General features: G+C 40.9%; 1 protein-coding gene and 1 long non-coding RNA gene across 9 annotated transcripts in view; one reads left to right on the top strand and one right to left on the bottom strand.

Annotated features, from left to right (window-relative positions):
- Positions 1-3,753, bottom strand: part of LOC138751754 (zinc finger protein 438-like) — a 345,388-nt gene extending 341,635 nt beyond the window's left edge. For 2 of the 4 annotated variants that reach the window (XM_069914467.1, XM_069914469.1), the window contains exon 1: positions 3,231-3,753. In XM_069914467.1, the coding sequence (XP_069770568.1) occupies positions 3,231-3,333 (103 nt within the window). In that variant the 5' untranslated portion in view covers positions 3,334-3,753. The remainder of the gene's footprint in view (positions 1-3,230) is intronic. The other 2 variants (XM_069914471.1, XM_069914472.1) reach the window with 1 other exon arrangement.
- LOC138751756 (uncharacterized) overlaps positions 2,824-18,855 on the top strand; it is an 85,299-nt gene continuing 69,267 nt past the window's right edge. For all 5 annotated transcript variants that reach the window (XR_011350161.1, XR_011350159.1, XR_011350158.1 and 2 more), the window contains exon 1: positions 2,824-3,486. This is a non-coding gene — a long non-coding RNA (uncharacterized lncRNA). The remainder of the gene's footprint in view (positions 3,487-18,855) is intronic.

Below are 18,855 nucleotides of genomic sequence, written 5' to 3'. Positions count from 1 at the left end.
AGCAAACCCCATGCCATAAGTGCTTTGTGATTAGTAAGGGATTGCTTAAGGTGGTATCTGAGTGGAAAGAAAAAGGTTAGAAACACACTGTTTTCTTCGTACCTTATTGACTCGTTATGTGCATGGTTTCATAACTCTAAAGGAAATGGGTCAATGACAATTTTTTCTCAAGCAAAATATTTCAGTAACAATTGGATCTGTGGTTTTCAACTTCCCTTTGCACTCGCATTCCACCTTAAGCAATCCCTTACCAATCACAGAAGACTTATGGTGTAGGGATTTGCCTGTGCTACATTACAACAGGACCAAGGGCATGCATTTCTGATGCATGGTGTAGGGATTGCTTCAGGTGGAATGCGAGTTTAGGGTGGCAGTTTGAAAACCACTGATCTAAGAGAAGGACACTCTGACCTAACATCTATGACCCGAGGACCTGGCTGTCACCATCCCAGCTTGTAGGCCGTGGCAGATAAACCCTGGGTGTAAAGGATGGGGCCAGAACTGCACACACTGTACTCCACCTAAAAAAAAAATCCATTGCTCCATTACACAGGCTCAAAGGACATACCCACTTCTGCGATCCTTCCTAAATTTTCATCCATGCGAAAAAGAATCTCAGGATTGTACGTGAAGTCATATATTCACTCTGGTAATAAATCTGAACTTTGAATCAGGTAAACAATGTCACTGTGAAATGAATCACACTGATAATGTTTTCCATCAATTTTTAATCTAAAAATTCTTAATCAGAATGCATAAACATAAAAACAATTAAAATTACGTACACCAAAATTCAAGCAGATCAAATAGGCCTAATGACACCTTTAATATTTTGATCCCAAAACTACAAGGTTATCGATGTGTGGTATCACTCAAAACAATGCTACAAAATTACAAAACAATTGACTTATAAATCACATCCATAAATTGTGTACCTTCACTAAAACAATAAATCCAGCTATTTCCACCAAACTATTATTTTGAAAATTTTATTTAATTTCACATATACATTAAAATTTATACTTAAATTTCTTGTTCAAAAACATTAAAAATTAATACATAGTGATCTTTGTTTAAAATATTCCCCCCCCCCCCCCCCCAGCTGTTATTCATTTTATGAGATGGTATTTTTCTTTGCTGTCAGTGATATGCTCCAAACTTTAATTGGAAAAAAAAATCATTTGGGCTGATTTAGAAAGATTTCAGAATACAATCAAAATATTTCATAGACAACAAATTAAAAGATTTAGTCATTCATGACGATTTAGACCTTTTCACATTGGCAACCCATTAAATTGGTGTGTGAATTACCTGTGTTGAAATACTGGGAGGGCCGTTCACACTGGACTATAAAATCCCAGGTCCTTGTGCCCTTTAACATTAATTACCCTCTTTCACAGAGCTAAGGGGGGGCCTAACCTCCAGTGGTGATGCCGAGTGAAGTATTACGTATGCACAGGGCATTGAATCACAGTGGAAATAAAGTACAAAAGCTCACAATTTATGAAAGGGCTTGGGGGAAAAAAAACACACGCAATTTAATAAGACGCATGTGCACAATGTATGAAAGTGTGTAGGAAAATACACAATTTAATAAAACATATATGCACAATTTATAAAAGAGCGTGGGAAAATCTACTGCAATGGGCTTCAGACTATTCAAACCGAGGACCAGCACCCTCACAATCTGGCAGACCTAGTGTCAAATCTAGATACCTGAGCCTACAGAAGACCCTCTCACATAATGGGCCATACTTCACGGTGCCTGTTATATAGCCCTTTTCACATTGGCTAACGGTAATATGGCAGTTCAATGAACTGGTTCAAAATAGCGTTTTTGCTGTTCACACTGGTACTCTGCACCCTTTCACACTCAAAGCAAAGGGGTGTCTATCCTCCAGTGGTGACGTCCTGCATACTCCATGTCCCTTTCACACTGGGCTAACCAGTACACTGATTCAAAATGAATCGGCAATGATACACCCCTCCCTAGGCGGTTCATCCCTGGGCGATCTGATACCTGTGTGCCGGTTCGTGAGCTTTCACACTGGCATGTTAACCAGTAGATTGGCAGTTGATTTCTGGGTTAAAGTGCCAGTGTGAATGGGGCTTGGAGATTTCCTCCTCGGCCCTTATCGAGAGGATCTTCCACACCTCTCGGTCGTCCAGATGGTCACCATAATCTCAATACTAAAACTACACACTAATACTGGTATTAAAAACCTTCAAAAACAGAACACTTGCCTTAGCAACACCAAAAACACTGACCTTCCCTCCAAACCACCTGTTTTCCGCCAGGAGGCCTGTTCACATTGAAGCAGAGTTGAAACAGCTCGGCTCTGATACAACCATCAGCCCCGGGTCGATTTGCTCCTCCCCCAAACCAGGTTCAGAGCAATCACGCTGGCAGGTGAACCAGTGGATTCCCAGGTTCACCTGCCAGTGTGAAAATTGTTTAAGTGAGTCAGATTGAAGAACAGTGCTGCTTATTCTTATGTATAATAAATGTTGGAATTATTTATTATTTTAAAACCCCCCAACAATTATCAGTTGACATATCTGCATTGATTTCCCTCCGAATTAAAAACATTCAATTCTGGTTTTCCCAGTTATCCCATCACTTTGACTCTCAGGGGTGTACAAACTCAGGTACAATAAATGAATGCTTAACCGTGGGAGGGGTTTTTAAAAAAAAACCATGTTGGAAGACCCCCACTATTTGAGAGCTGCAAAAACAAAACCTGATTAAGAAATGTTTGAATGCCCACCAAGGCCCAGGAGGTTGCCTGCTGCAGGTGCTCGCACGTCACCCGCCCACACCGGCCCGGCAGCAAACGGTGGGAGTTGGAGCTTCCGAGGAAGCCGCCGTCCTTTCCTTCAGCGGCTGCCGGGCGGGCGTGCAGCCCCAATGACAACCATCGCCCGCCTGCAGATGCCCACGCCGTCCATGGTTGTTGACAAGCAGCCGAGGCACTAAAAAAAAATCAGCACCCTCCCTCGGTCTGCAATTACTGCCACAGACGGAAAGGTCAGGGCGAGAAGGCCGGTGCAAAGAGTAGGCGGATAGGCCAGGTTTAAAAAAAACCCCAGGCCGAGCAGCCTGCAAACCAGATCACTCGCAGCAGTTCGTTATTTTTGGAAAACGAAACCTCCCCAGGCCGGGTCAAAACACCCGCGAGGTTTGGCCCGCCTCCTGACAGAGACGGGGGCTGAAAGGCGCCCTGACTCACCGTGTTTTCTCCTCGGATTCGCCTGCTTTCTGTGCTTGCACCTTGAGGCGTCCGCCATGATCCGCTCGACGTGGGCGCCGCCATCTTCTTTCCTTTCGTCCATCAACTCCAGGGGAAGCGGTCGAGGCGGCCCCGTCCGCACTCGATGCCTCCCCCCCCCCCAACAACCCCAACCCCAACCCACCCCACAACAAGTCCACAGACTGCCCGGGGCTTGCGGCGGACCGCCTAAAACAACTGGCAAACAGTGGCCGAGGTATTTGTGAACGTTTAAACTGTCAGCGTGGCTCCTTTGGGATGCCCCATGCTAGTGACATGGACGTGACTCGTGGAGGGTCTGGGCCCTGCAGCCTCCACAACAGGTCGGTCTCTGGGATCCTGGTGGGAACGAAAGGACCAACATCCTCGGGGATTATTAATCCAAGCCCCGCGAAAAAAAACAGAGGGAGACCATGTGATGAAAGTTGCAACAATTAATCCAAATGCAACTGGCAAATTTGAACGGGAATGGGAAGATGATTTTTAAAAATCTGAATTGTGCCATCAATCTATTTTTCACCAATGGATGAACAAAACCCCCATCCTTTCCACCTCTTCCACGAAGCAACGTTTGGTTTGGAAAAATAAGAGGCAATGAGCAAAAAAAAAAAAGTTTTGAGCTGACTTTGGAAGCAATGTCAGTTTCTGATGCACCTCCACCACCAACAAGCCTAACCCCAAGTCTAAAGATAAGATTAAAGGAAAAACTGTGCAATCTTTGAACGTGTATTTCATGAATTTCTAAATGAGGTTGTATGATATGGTCGAGTTCATTGTGTCTGGTACATGTGCCATAGTTATTACTGGAAACTGCAAATGTTGGAAATGCCTAGCGCCAAAGCAGCGTTTGTGGGGGGGTGGGATAGAGCTGGAAGAAATTTTTGGGGGGGTGGGATAGAGCTGGAAGAAATTTGGGGGGGTGGGATAGAGCTGGAAGAAATATGGGGGGGTGGGATAGAGCTGGAAGAAATTTGGGGGGGCTGGGATAGAGCTGGAAGAAATTTGGTGGGGTGGGAGAGAGCTGGAAGAAATTTGGGGGGGGGTGGGATAGAGCTGGAAGAAATTTGGTGGGGTGGGAGAGAGCTGGAAGAAATTTGAAATCTTGCAGGTTTTTACCAAGGACAGAAGAAATTGGAATAGGTCAGGAAGGAATAATGTAGAGTGATGGTTAATTGGCGACTGTAAATCCCCTCGAATGTGTCGTTAATTGGTAGAATCTGGGAGTGTTGATAAGAATATGGGAAAAGTAAAAAAGGATCAATATCGGCTGAATTAATGGCTGTAGATTCATTATAGACACAGTAGATTAATGAGATGAGAATTTATTTTGTCATATACATCAGTGCAACTGAAGTTGTTACTTGCTTTAACTAGACAGGAATGTAAAATACAGTAACAATTGTCGCTTGTATCATGGTTAGGTAGTGTAGGGAGGATCAAGATCTTGATAGCTGTTAGAAAAAAGCCTGTTATTGAACCTCGAGGTACTGGAGCTATAAGGCATACATTCTACCTAAAGGTAGCAGTGAGAAAAGAGCATAACTAGAGAGTGATGGGGAATTTCTATAATGGTGGCTGCCTTGATGGGAGGTTAGTGCCAGAGATGGGCTAGGCTTACTATTTTCTAGAACCTTCAGTATTCCAGACTACTCAAGTTCCCAAACCATGCCATGATCCAAACGGGTCAGTATATATTTCACAGGACATAAGTAGAAGTTCAATACAGTATTGATAATGGTCATGAGTTTATTATTTATGCACCAAAATCAAGCAGGTTTAAAAAAAAATAACTACAATAGTATATCCCAGTACAGAAAGATGTAAGAAATATAAGAGATTATATTTATCATAAAGTAGTTTACAGTGAGCATAATAAAAGGAGATTCAAGAGCTTGACAGCAGTTGGAACAAAATATTCTTGAACCTAGAAGTGCTGGACTTCAGGCTTCTGCATCTTCTAACAAATGTAGCAGTGAGAAGATGATGTAACCAGGATGATGGGGGTTCTTTATGATGCTGGCTGTCTTCTTGAGGGAGTGCTTCTCATGGATGGTTTCATTGGATGAAGGTCAAATCCAGTGATGCATTTGAGTATGTTTGCTACTTTCTGTGCCTTCCATGTTCCTGGGTACACAAATTCCCAAACCAGGCTGTGATGCATCCAGTCAGTATGCTTTCCATGGTGCACTTTGATAAGAGTTTTTGACTACATGCCAAATCTCAGTCTTCTAAGAAAGTAGAGGCATTGGAGTGGTTTCTTCTTGGGTATCTCGATGTGCTGGTTCCAGGAGAGGTTGTCCTGTGTGGACTGGAAAGAACTTGAAGGTGCTCGCCCTCTCCACCAACATCCCATCAATGCAGACAGGTGTGTGGTGCCTTGGCTTCCTCTTCCTCAAATGTACAATAATATCTTCGATCTTATTGGAATTGAGAGCAAAGTTGATATTTGTAATCCCACAACCAGATTCTTCATTATTCATCCTATATTTCGAGCTGAACCTGGCTGTACTATCCTAAATATACAGGGGCCAGATCAGGGGACTAATCACACAGTGTTGAGGTGCCTTTGCATGGATGGTCAGCAAGAAGGAAGTGATGTTGCCAATCTCCACTGATTGAGGACTGTCAGTGAGGAAGTTGAAGTTCCAGTTGTAGAACATGAGCAGTGCTGGTCAGAACTTTGTCTGGACAGCATGACAGCAATTATCAATGCCAGGTACAGGTTGGTGCAATATAATTTCCTGCATCAACTGTACCTCACACCACAATAAATTACATAAATCTAAATCAGAAATCTCGGAAATGTCCTTTCAGCGTGGTGTGGAGATTGGATCCTTTATCCATTCGACTTGGCTGTGTACAAAGGTAAGATCCTTCTGGGAGGATCTGGGGGACATTCTGAAAAAAAAAGGTGGATTTTCCACACATTCCAGAATGGTACCTTCTGGGAAACATGATGGATGTGAGTTTTAAACTGTCCAGATACCAAATTCAGTTTGTGAAGATCACCTTGTTGGTAGTCAGGAAGTGTGTAGCGGTCATATGGAAGTCTAACTCCCAACTAAATATTACACGATAGAAAACGGAAATGCAGAATTTATTCCCCTGGAGAAAATTACGTACAATTTAAGGAGAAAATATGACAGTTGTTAGGGTGTGGCAACCCTATCTGCAGCACATTGGTGCGCAGATGTAATTATACCTTTTTTAGATAAAGTGAGTACAACTGTGCCAGGAGTGAAATACTTGAGATCAGTGAAGTGGGTTGTGGTGCAGGCGACATGTTCTTGTATTTTGTTCCTTAACCTTTTATTTTAGGTTTCTTTGGGCTCTTCTTAAGTTCCCTTAATGGTTTTTGACTTTAACGATATTTTGTTCTTTGTATTTGTTTAATTTATGTTATGTTTTTCTTTTTTGTATTTAGAGTACGGGAGGGAGGTGAGAGGGACAGGAGATAAAATAGACTCTGTATGATATACACGATTGTTGGGAAAAAATGTATTGTTTATTTTGTTACGAGTCCAGAGAAGCCCAAAACCCAGCAACAATAGAAATCCACCAAGACAAATGGTTACTTAGACAAAAGTTGCTTTTAATTTTCTTTAAACATAAAAAAAACAGGATCAAACTTTAACTTATTACTATTAACTTAACCTAATTTAACCCCCTTCTAATTCTAAGCGCGAATATAATGTGTATATGTTCAGGAAAGTCCTTTGATTCACAGTCCAATCTCACTTCTCACTCCTCCAAGTTCACCATTATCAGGCAATTCTTGTACTGTGCTCAGAATTTAACATTTATGAATTTTCACCAGGCTCCGGTGCTTAAAGGTAAATGGTTACCACTCAGGAAGGTTCTTGTTGGTTTCAGAGAGAGATTTGTTGCTCGTTGGACACACAAACACAAACTGATTTTCTCCGATCAGCCACTTCAGTGTCTTGCCGAAGAAACTTGCCCCATCATGGGTTTTCCAAATGATAACCTCTTCTTCCAGGTCACTGCAGAGTTCCTCTTGTTTCCATTATTTCAGGAGAAACTCTAGCCAGCCATTTCCTCTTGTAAGGACCAAGGGTTTTCAACAGGCGAAACTCGGAACATGCATCCCGTCTTCAAAATGGGGTTTTCAACAAGCCTGCCAGCTTGCCATGTTGCAGCCTTCTGAAAGCTACTGCAGAACTGTAAAACTCACACTCTCTCTTAAAGAGAGAGAGTTTGATCTTTTCTCTCTCTCTGCTTGCAAAACCACATGAACCCCTCTTAGTCTGCAACCAGGCAGATTACTGGCACTGGAATCAGTTTCCTGAGCCTGGCCACCTTTTGCTTTAAAGGCACTAGTCCATGTACTCCACAACAACAGTCCGATTAACACCTAATTTACAATGTCCATAGGCATTCTTCAAAGTTTCTGTAAAGTCACTGTGGACATTAAGTCTCTACTTATGCATAGCTCTTGCATTTTTAATGAGATGTCTTTTGTGAAGTGATAACTCTGTTTGTGAAGTGACCTACACATTAAACCCCAACAATCTATCTCTTTTAAAGACATATTTATATATAACATAACCCATAACAATTTGAATTTATATGTCTTTGAAAATCAAAAATAAAATATTCAAATATAAAATAAAGTAAGTTCCAGTTGCAGAAGGATGAAGGAAGTCCCAGATCCCTTAGTTTCATCATAGGTTTTGCTTGAATGCCAAGCTGGAGTCAATGAACAACAGTTAAAATGCAGAAATGCTGGCAGAACTTAGCTGGTCTTGCAGCATCCATAGGAGGTGTGAGACCCCAGCATTTCTATGTTTTTAATATAATCACAATAGGTGTTGTGATCCAGGTAATCTAACATAAAACGTATTCGATGGCATGCCAAACTTCCTCAGAATACTTAGAAAGTAAAATCATTAGTGTGCCTTCTTCACAGATGCCTTCATGTGGTGGCCCCAGGAGAGATCCTCCGACATTTGGATGCCAGGAATCTGAAGCTACTAACCCACTCCACCACAGGTCCCTCAACCTCACTTTCTGAAAGTCCACAATCAGATCTTTGGTCTTGCTGACCTATGAGAGCAAGGTGGTTGTTCTGGCACCATTCAACTAATTCTCAATCTCCAACTGATATCCTCATGCAAGATTAAACATTATTCAGCCAACAACAGTTGTAAGTGTAGAGGAAATAAAGCAGGGGACTGAGTATGCACATTTGGAGGTGCCCCTGTGATGATTGTCAATGAGGAACAGGATGATGTATTTTGGGGAAGTCAAGGATCCAGTTATAGAGGAAGGAACAGAGTCTCCGATACCTCTTTCAATATTTTTATTAGCTTCATCATATAAATGTTACATAGGTACAAGAGAATAAAATAGAATATTAACAGATCTATAGCATAATACAGATGTTATTATAACCTATGTTACATTGCATTCAATATCAAACCTGTTGGCCCACTGTTTCCAAAGAGAGCAAGAAAAGGATTTGGAGTCAAATTAATGTTAAGAACTAAAGAAAAAGTATGAAATACCCTTTCCCAAAAAATTGGAAAGAGAAGGACATAACCAGAACATATGATACAATGTACCTTCTTCAGTTATACTTATGTCACATTTAGAAGAGAGAATAAAGGATGAATGCACTCGCTTCAAAATAAAAATTCCATAAGGTTTCAGAAAATACCTATTGAAACTCCTGTTCCCATAATTTTTTAATTCTGTCGAGGGAACTATCCCTAGAATTTAGAGGTAATTTATAAAGGCCAGATACCATCCCTTTCTAATTAGGTTGGAAATTATAAATTATCCCCATCATATAAAATTATAGGTCTTAAGGGAGCTTCAAAATTAAAGAATTCAAAAAGCTCCTAACCTGTAAATAATGAAAGAAGTGATGTTTAGGTATTGTAAATTTGGTGGATAATTGTTCAAAAGATGCAAGATTTTGGTCAGTAAAAATACCTAAAAAAATTGGATATCCAAATTTAACCTACGTTGGAAATCAATATCTTGAACCGATGATAAAAGAATGACGTAAAATAGGACCGAGTCTCCGATAACTGAAAATGAATATTAATTTTAATGGTGACATTAAAGTCTGAACTGTAATTAATGAACAACAACCTCACGTGGTTCTTGTGATCTAGATGAACTAATGCAGAGAAGATGGCCAGCCAGATGACATCTGCTGTTGACCAGTTATGGCAAATTGAAGTGAGGCAGGAGTTGATTCGCTCTATAACCAATCTCCCAAAGCACTTCCTGATAGTGGACTTAAGTAGTTGTTGAGGCAGCTCACCTTGCTCTTCTTGGGCATCAAAATGATGGAATTCAGAAATAAGAAAGGAGTTATCACTGTGCTGGCCCCAAAATAGCCCTCAGGGCACCAAGGAATAGATAAATAGGCAGAAAATACAGGGTTGTAGTTATGGATGATTTTAATTTCCCCACTATTGACTGGTACCAAATGATTGCAAGAGGGATAGATGAGGCTGAATTTGTCAGGTGTGTTCAAGGATTCCTGAATCAGTATGTGGACTGGCCGACTAGAGGAGAGGCCATACTGGATCTGGTTCTGGGGAATGGACCTGGTCAGGTGGGGGAGCATTTTGGTAAGATTGAGCACAACTCCCTGAGCTTCAACATAACTATGGAAAAGGACATAAACAGTCAAACTGGGAAGGTGCTTAACTGGGAAAGGGCTAAGGTAATTATGAAGGGATGAGAATAAATTGGAAACAGATGTTTAAGGGTGAAAGCAGAGAATTAATGTGGAGGAAGTTTAGGGACCACTTGTGCAGGGTTCAAGATAGGTTTGTCCCACTGGGACAAGGAAATGATGGTAGGAAAAGGGACCGTGGCTGATGAAACACATTAGGCAACAAGTCAAGAAGAAAAAGGAAGCATACACTAGATATAGGAAGCAGGAAACAAAAAGGGTTCATGAGAAGTATATGGTAGTCAGGAAGGATCTTGAAAAAGGACTTAGAGCTCAAAAGGGACAGGAGAAGGCCTTGGCATGTAGAATTAAGGAGAGCCCCAAGGCATTCAATGCAGGTGTGAAGAATAGAAGGATGACGAGAATGAAGGTGGGGCCACTGATAGATAAAGGAGGCAACCTGTGCCTGGAGGCAAAGGAAATGGGGAGGTCCTAAATGAATACTTTTCATCATTATTCATAAGAAATTACGGTGAGGCCTGTGTGCTGGACAATGTGGAGATTAAGGAAGCGGAAGTGTTGAATCTGGACCTGGGACCAGATGCTATTCTAGTGCTATCGATCAATCACATTAGACAGAAACATGATTAATTGGCTTTAAACACCTTAAGACATCAACACATCTCACAGGCAGGTACTGAGGGAGGAATTTGGGCGTAACTGCCTTTACGGTGATTTCCAGGGGGAGGAATCACAGGTGCAGGGGGCAGGCTAGTTCATACATATAGTGCTAATAGCTATACAGTGGTTGCCCCACAGCTATATACCCCAGGCTGCTGTGGGAAGTGAGAGAAGAAATTGCTGGGGCAGTAGCTATGATCTTTGTCCTCTTTGGCTGCAGGGGAGGAGCCAGAGGTTGGAGAATGGCAAATATAGTCCCCTTATTTAAAAAAGGAAATAGGGAGAATCCTGAGAATTATAGACCGCTGAGTGGTGTGTAAACTAATGGAGATGATTCTTAAAGATAGGATCTATGAGCATTTGGAGAAGTACAGTCTACTCAAGGATAGTCAGCATGGATTTGTGAAGGGAAGGTCATGCCTCACGAGTCTCATTGAGTTTTTTTGAGGCAGTAACAAAAGAAATTGATGAGGGTAGGGTGGTAGATGTGGTCTACTTCGAGTTTAGCAAGTCATTTGAAAAGGTCCCCCATGAGAGACTCATCCAGAAACTCATGAGTCAAGGGATCAATGGAAAATTGGCTGTATGGATAAATAATTGGTTGGTAGGAGAGTAGTAGTGGAAGGAAAGTATTCTGCCTGGAGGTCAGTGACTAGTGGGTGCCGCAAGGATCTGCTCTTTGTCATTTTACTAAATGACCTGGATGAAGAGATGGAAGGATAGGTCAGTAAGTTTGCAGATGATATGAAGGTTTGAGGAGTTGTGGATGGAGCTGAAGGTTGTCAAAAGTTGCAAGAAGGTATAGACAAGATGTAGAGTTGGGCAGAAAAGTGTGAGCTGATGCATTTTGGAAGGACTAACCAGAAGAATGAGTACAGGATTGATGGTCAGTTACTTAAGAGTGTGGATGAACAGAAGGTCCTTGTGGTGCAAATCCACACATCCCTCAAGGTTGCCACACAGGTTGATAGGATAGTTAAGAAGGCCTATGGGATACTTGGATTCATTTAAAAGGGCATTGAATTCAGGAGTAGAGAGGTCATGCTACAAATCTTTGGTAAGACCACACTTAGAATATTGTGTTCAGTTGTTGTCACCTTATTATAGGAAGGATGTGGAAGCTATGGAAAGAGTTCAGAGGAGATTTGCCACGATTTTGCCTGGATTGGGAAACAAGTCTTATGAGGTAAGGTTAGCAGAGCTGGGACTTCTCACTTTGGAGCGTAGAAGGAGGAAAGATGACTTGATAGAGGTTTATAAGATTATGAGAGGCATAGATAGGCTGGACAGCCAGCACCAGGGCAGGATCAGCAAACACCAGAGGACATGTGTACAAAATTAAAGTAGGGAAGTTTAGGGGAGATATCATGGGTTTTTTACACAGAGAGTTGTGGGTTCCTGGAATGCCTTGCCAGGGATGGTGGTAGAAGCTGAAACAATGGGGGTGTTTAAGAAACTCTTATACAGACACATGGTTGAAAGAAAAATAGAGTTATGGGGTATGGAGGGTTTAGTACTTTTTTTTAAGGAAGAAATATATGGGTAGGCACAACATCGAGGGCCGTTGTGTGTATTGTTCTATGTTCTCTGTCCTTTTGAAACTGGTGGGAACTTCAGAATGTAGCAGTGGGAGGTTGAAAATTTCTGCAACATCAGCCTGTCTGATGATCTACACAGGCTCTAAGTTGCTGCCAGGTCTAGGCTGAATGTATTCTTAAGGTTCTTCTCACGTCAACCTCAGTGACTGGGAGCATTGTGTCTCTGGAGGTTTGTGAGGATGCATCATTGTTTTAAAGTGACCATAGAAAGTGTTGAATTAATTCAAAGGAAATGCTTTGTAATTACTCGTACTACTTGGTTTTGCCTTATAGGAAGTGATACCGTTTAAGCCCTGCCACAGCTGCTGACTGTCTGTCTGAGACTCCAGCTTAGTCTGGAATTGGCTTTTTGCATTGGTAATGACCTTCTAGCCATCATACCTGGACTTACAATATGTCTCTGAATACTTGATTTGAGCACCACAGATAAATCGCCTTTGGATTGACTCCTGTGAGTGATAATTTTGTGGCCCATCTTTGCCTTCCTAATTTCATTTATGAGTTTTACCATACACTATAAAATATTTTGTTATGTATTACATTACAGAAGGAGGCCATTCAGCCCACTGGGTCTATGCATTCTCAGCTCTCCTCTTGTTTCCCTGAAATCTGTAATTTATTTTCTTTCACATACCCATCAACTCTCTGTTTCTTTTGGTACTAACATTAAAGAGAAATTAACAGTAGCTAATTAATATAACAGCATGTCTTTGAAATTTGAAAGGAAAACAGAGCTCCAGCAGAAACCACCCAGATACAGAGAGAACATACAAACCCCACACAGCGCTTGAGGTCAGACCCTGGGGTTGTGAACTCATAATGTTAACTGCTGCACTGCTGTTCCACCCACTCATACTTTTATACATAACAAGAAATATGTTTAAATTGGTTTTATTCAGTGCAGATTTTCTACATTTATCACAAATACATTTCTCAGAAATATTTGTCTGGAGGCCCAGGTTTCCCAGGACAGCCTTCTGATGACTCTTACAAGGATTTTGATTAGTGATGTGGGGCTGCTTTGAAGCCAGTTTGGCAAAGTCCAGGCTGGAATTGAAGCTCTCCCATGTGTATTGCCTTGGTTTTACTTGGACTAGTATTTCCATAAGAGAGTGCCAGAATAGGAAATTACATCACTAAGTCCTGACATGCAAAAGCATCTCTTGGACACTGCAATTCTGGCATTATTTATTTTTCTGTTATGGAGCTGTTGCTAAGTTGTCCACAATCTGCTCCATTGGATTAGTGTTGCAGATTTCCAACAGAAGTAACTCAGATGGAATAGCAATGCAAAATTGAGTCAAAGTGAACATTCCCGATTTTAGCAGCAGTTTGATTTTTTTTCCGGCTTGGGAATAAAATTAGGTCTGCCATGGTCTGAGCTCAGCTGTCCAACTTCTTGGTGGTTTGATGCCGATGAACAAAAGGAACTCTAAAGAGTTCAAGGGCCTCACAGCGCAGCAAACTTTGTGATTTTCTTTTAATATGATGCTTTCTATTATCTAGTAGTTACCACAAGTACAAGTCAAACAAATTTAGAAATACATATTTTCCTTCATAATTTCAAAAACATTGAAAAAACTAATAAGGAACAATTTTCCAGTTATTCCAGTTGGGCTAAGGAAATAGTCACTTTCTGATATTTAAAAAAAATCTGTTCTGAATAGAGCACATTTCACCTTTTTTTTTAGAACTCATAAATGCACAATATGTCCATGCAGCAGTCAAAACAGGTGGTATTGCATTGAAATATTCATTGTCATTGCACAGTTCAGAGACCCTGGCATTGCTGCAAGCAGGAATTGATACTATATTAGCTCAGCTAAATTCTCGTGTAAACCCTTCAGCTCAGATTCTCAGTGGGAGTAGAGTGAATACATCTATATTGTTTACAATTGCATTGTCGATTTAGATTGCAATTTTAATTGTAAGATTAATTTAATACAAGCTTCTATTTTTAAAAAAAAGGACAGTTGCAATCTTCTTCTCTGCTATCACCCAGATTAAGTTTATTAATCATTTGATTAGTGACTGAAATTAATTCCAGATCTGTATTAAGGCATTGTGTTGAATCAGTGACAGCAATAAATTTGTATTCCTATGTTTTATCCCAACAATTTTGATCCCTGGCAGTTCAAGTAACGAGAATTCAACCTCTCAGAATTTACAAATCTCTACCAAAAGTTTTGAGATAAAGAATAAAAATTCTTTCATGCAGTATTTGTGAGAAAAAAAATAATTAAATCTCATCAAAATGCGAAAGAAACATCCAATTTTGTCCATTTTTGTCAAGGGGCTGCGCTATGGAAAATCATTATGGATGATTTTCTAGTAATGCAACCCCTACGTGACGCAGGGGCATACTGTACAATGAAATGAAAACATCTGCTTCAGATTCTTGCTCTCTTTCAGATGCATATTTGTTACAGTTACACTATATATTAAATAATTGGACACAATTTCTTCATGCAATAGCAGGTTTAGCAAATAAATCTGTCTTAGAGTAGATCCATAATGTAATCGACACCTAAGTGAGCAGCTGTGATTAAACTGATACCACTGCAATTATAACTATTAACATAATGAAAGAAAATCTATGATTTATGAGGAATGAAAATGTGTCTCAATTCTTCTGGCAAAAGTTATGATATTTTTGAGAAAGTGAATGCCATTTATTGCCCTGCTGAGGTCAGCCCTCACCAGATTGCATTCTTATATTCTGTTTGAATGCAATGATAAATCCCAATCCCAGTTTAGATTACACCAAGAATTTATCCTGAAGCCCCATTCTATTTTTCATTCCTATTGTGCATCTCATCAACTTCATCCAAGAATATAATCTCAAATTTTAGGGGTATGTTGACCAACACCAGCACAAAGCTACCTCTAATGTTTTTACTCTTCAATGTCAAGATGGTTAGCAGGACAAGTAGTGTCAAGGTCTTTGCACACAGTGAAAATACTGATCATCCTACTCATTGTTTTAGGCTAACAATATTTAAAAGACATTTACATAGTACAAGTACATATAATTAAAGAAAGTTTAGTGGGATATGTGACAAACTCAGATAGGCCACAGGGTTGGAATGAACAAGTTAGAACAAAGGGCCTGTTTCCATGTTGTTTAGCTTTATGATTTATGATTCTGTATTACTCAGCTTCAGCAAATTATTTGAAACTAAGTTTAGCTTTCATCCCATATCCACTCCTTTTCACAGCCTACCAATTTCTTCCTCTGTAAAGCTCCCTCGTTTCCAGATTATTTAATCTGAATTTGTGCATTTATCTGGTTGTGCACCACCCACCCTTCGAGAATCTTATGTGTGAGTATAGGTGCATTGTCAGGGCAATGCTACCATAAAAGGAAAACAGTAGAGGTCACTCCACTTAATAATGAATTTGGTACAGCTGTTATTTCTTTACCATACTAAATTACAAAAGGACTTGAGCCTTTGAAGGCCATTCTCCCAGCCTTCTACTTGCTTCCTTGAGGGATATGGAACATTTGCAGGCAATGGTTGAAAGGCCTGTTCCATTTGACTCTATTCCCACCTTTAATTACTAAAGTTGGTCTTAATTGCCTGTTTTCAGCCCATATCACTTGAAATCTATTCGTCAACATGATGTTATGTCTTTAAGCGTTCCATTTGTACCATCTTTACCTCTTCCTCTGACAGCTCATTCCATATACCTACCTCCTCTCTCTGAAAAAGATGCTCATTGGGAACTTAAATATTTGCCTTCTAATCTTAAATTTATGCCCTCTAGTTTTAGATTCCCCTATCCTGGGAATAATTATTTATCTTATTTATGCCACTCATGATTTTATAAACCTCTGTAATGTCTCCAATTACCCTCCTAAGCTCTGGGGCACAGTTGAAAAATGACTTTATAACAATTACAGCATGGAAATAAACCATTTTAGTCCTTCTAGTCCACACTGTCCCTTCTCCTGTTCACAATGCCCAAACCAATGAATGAAAGCGTGCCAAACACCTTCCCCACTACCTGTGCCACCACGTTGATGGAATTATGTATCCTGAGTCACTGTTCCACAACATTCTTCAAGGACCTACCATGTACTGTAGAAGACCTGCCCTGGTTTAACTTACCGAAGTGCAACACCTTACACTTAACTCAAGTTAAATATCATCTGCATTCATTGGCCACTTTCCAGTTCATCTCGGATAACTCAGAAATCTCAGATAACCTTTTGTACTGTCCACTAGACCAGCCATTCTCAACCTTTTTTTTTGGCTCTGGCTACTATCCTGCAGACTACATTAAAAAACAATAAAATATTGATGTTATGTGAGGTGAAAAGAAAACAAGGCTATTACTTAAATGTGCTGTAGCACCCCCCACCCCTACCACCACCTCCAAGATGGGGCTGCAGAGACCTTGTTGAAAATGGCTCCATGAGACCACCAATTTTGGTGTCATCCAAAAGAATCTTAGGGTTGTATATGATATCATGTATGTACTCTGACAATCAATCTGAAATCCAAAGTCATTAATATAGATCAGTGGTTTTCAAACTTTTTCTTTTCACTCACATACCACTTTAAGTAATCCCTTACTAATCACAGAGCACCTTTAGCATTGGGATTACGTAAGGTGAGATGTGAGTGGAAAGAAAAAGTTTAAAAACCACTAATATAGATGATAAACAACAATGGGCCCACTACTCAGGCCTCCAATCTGAATAACAACCTTCCATTATCACCCTGTGCGATCCTACAACCAGCTCATTTTCTATCCAATTGGTCATTATCTTGGATCCCATGTGATTTCAAGTATTGGAACATCTTACCATGTGGGACCTTTACAAAGGCCTTGCTAAAGTCCACTTGGACAATGTCTTCCACATTAATTCATCAATCTGCTTGGTCACTTATATTTGGCATGCAAGAGAAAAGCCAAACTGGATTATGCTCTAATTGACTAAATGATTAGGGGAAGGGGCGGAAGGAGGGAGGGTTCTGGTCATGCATCACTTTGCATGATAGGAGGAGAGTGCCTGAAGAGTAGGGTGCGTCTTCCTCCAATTAGAGCATACATGATTGACATGATCACATTAACAACAACAAAGGCTTCTCAATAAGCTTCATAGCAACATTGAATGGAAATCAGACCAAGCAATTTTTGCAATATTTCCATTGTCAAGGGAAGGTTTTGCATTAATGAGGAACCGATACGAACCGTCCCGAAGAAATCAAGCAAACGTCATGGGTGTTGGTATACTGAGCAGGTTTAACAACTCAGGCAGGATATACTCGGCGGCCTTAAGCAAATTAACAACACTCCTCTTCCAGGGAAGTTAAAGGTGTAGTGTGTCCAGTTCAACCTGCTACTAGGATTCATGGCCATTAACAATATACAAAGCATCTCTATCAAATGTTGATAAATAGGAGAAACTGATTAGCTCACAAACGAGGAAATGGTTCGGACTTCCCAGATGTCTTACTAGAGTAGGGGTTTATGGGGATGGAATCCTGTCATTTTCCATTATCTAGCCTTGTGGAGAAATACAAATGTAACAAAGTGAGGCTGGAGATGCTGCTCAGAGAATTACGGGACCCATGCATAAGAGGTGCTGTCCCAGCCTTATCAACAGGCAGAAAATGTACGCCAGCTGCAGCAGTATGGAATGCAAAATTAGCATTCCAACAATGGTACATAGTGAGCTATGTGCAACAAGGTAGAGGTGGCTTTGGCATAGAAACAAAGAGATCCACCTGGCAGAAAACAAGTCCATCTGAATGTCGGAAACAGGTGGTAGAGAAAGTGCAACAAGAAAAAGCAACCAAGTTTGCCAAAGCCATATCTCAACCAAATCGGCAATGGGCAAGAAGGGATGGCATTGAAAGGAGGAGCCTAACCTGGAAGGATCTGTGGAATAAGTCAAATAGAGCAAACTTTATCATCAGATTCACATATGATGTCCTGCCCTCTCCCATAAACCTAAATTTGTGGTTGGGAGAGGACCCAGCATTTTCCCTCTGAACAGTTCCTGCTACCATCAAGCACATTTGGTTGGGTGCAATGTCAGTCTCACCCAAGGCCGATTTACCTGGTGACACAATCAAGAGCTGAGATGTCTAGCAGTCAAACTCAAAGAAAAAAGAACTTCTAATGTACTTCCATCAAACACCCAGAACCCAGACACCCTCCCATGCCTAATACCTTTCATTTGAGAGAGAATAAATGAAAGGACCCACTCCTCCTCACTCCAAGACATAGGCCAACTGAACACAGCCAGAGACTGGAAATTGCTTGTAGACCTTGACCAGCGACTCAAATTTTCACCGGAAATAGCCAGCACCATCCTGAAACCATATCTGGTACTCTGTCCAGCTCTCAGCAGATTGTCTTCATTATTAAGCTGATGGTTCTTTGGGAAGGTACCATGGATAAGGAGCAAGAATGGAAGGCACTACGTTATACTAGTTGCTGAAGCAGAAAGGCGAAGCTGGAAAGTGAGTGTGCGTTCGGTTGTAGTCAGATGTAGAGGATTTGTTGTCAAATCCATGACCAACCTTCTGAGGGAAGTAGGCCCTCAGAAAGGCAATTAAATCCCTCACCAACTCAACTGAAATGAGCAGTCACTGGCTCTGGCTGAAGAGGAGGGATCCTATGTGGGCTCAAATGATCA

This window comes from Narcine bancroftii, chromosome 1 (assembly GCF_036971445.1).
Source record: "Narcine bancroftii isolate sNarBan1 chromosome 1, sNarBan1.hap1, whole genome shotgun sequence".
Classification (NCBI taxonomy): domain Eukaryota; kingdom Metazoa; phylum Chordata; class Chondrichthyes; order Torpediniformes; family Narcinidae; genus Narcine; species Narcine bancroftii.
Note: the sequence above shows the minus strand (reverse complement) of the source record. Positions and strands in the feature narration are given on the sequence as shown.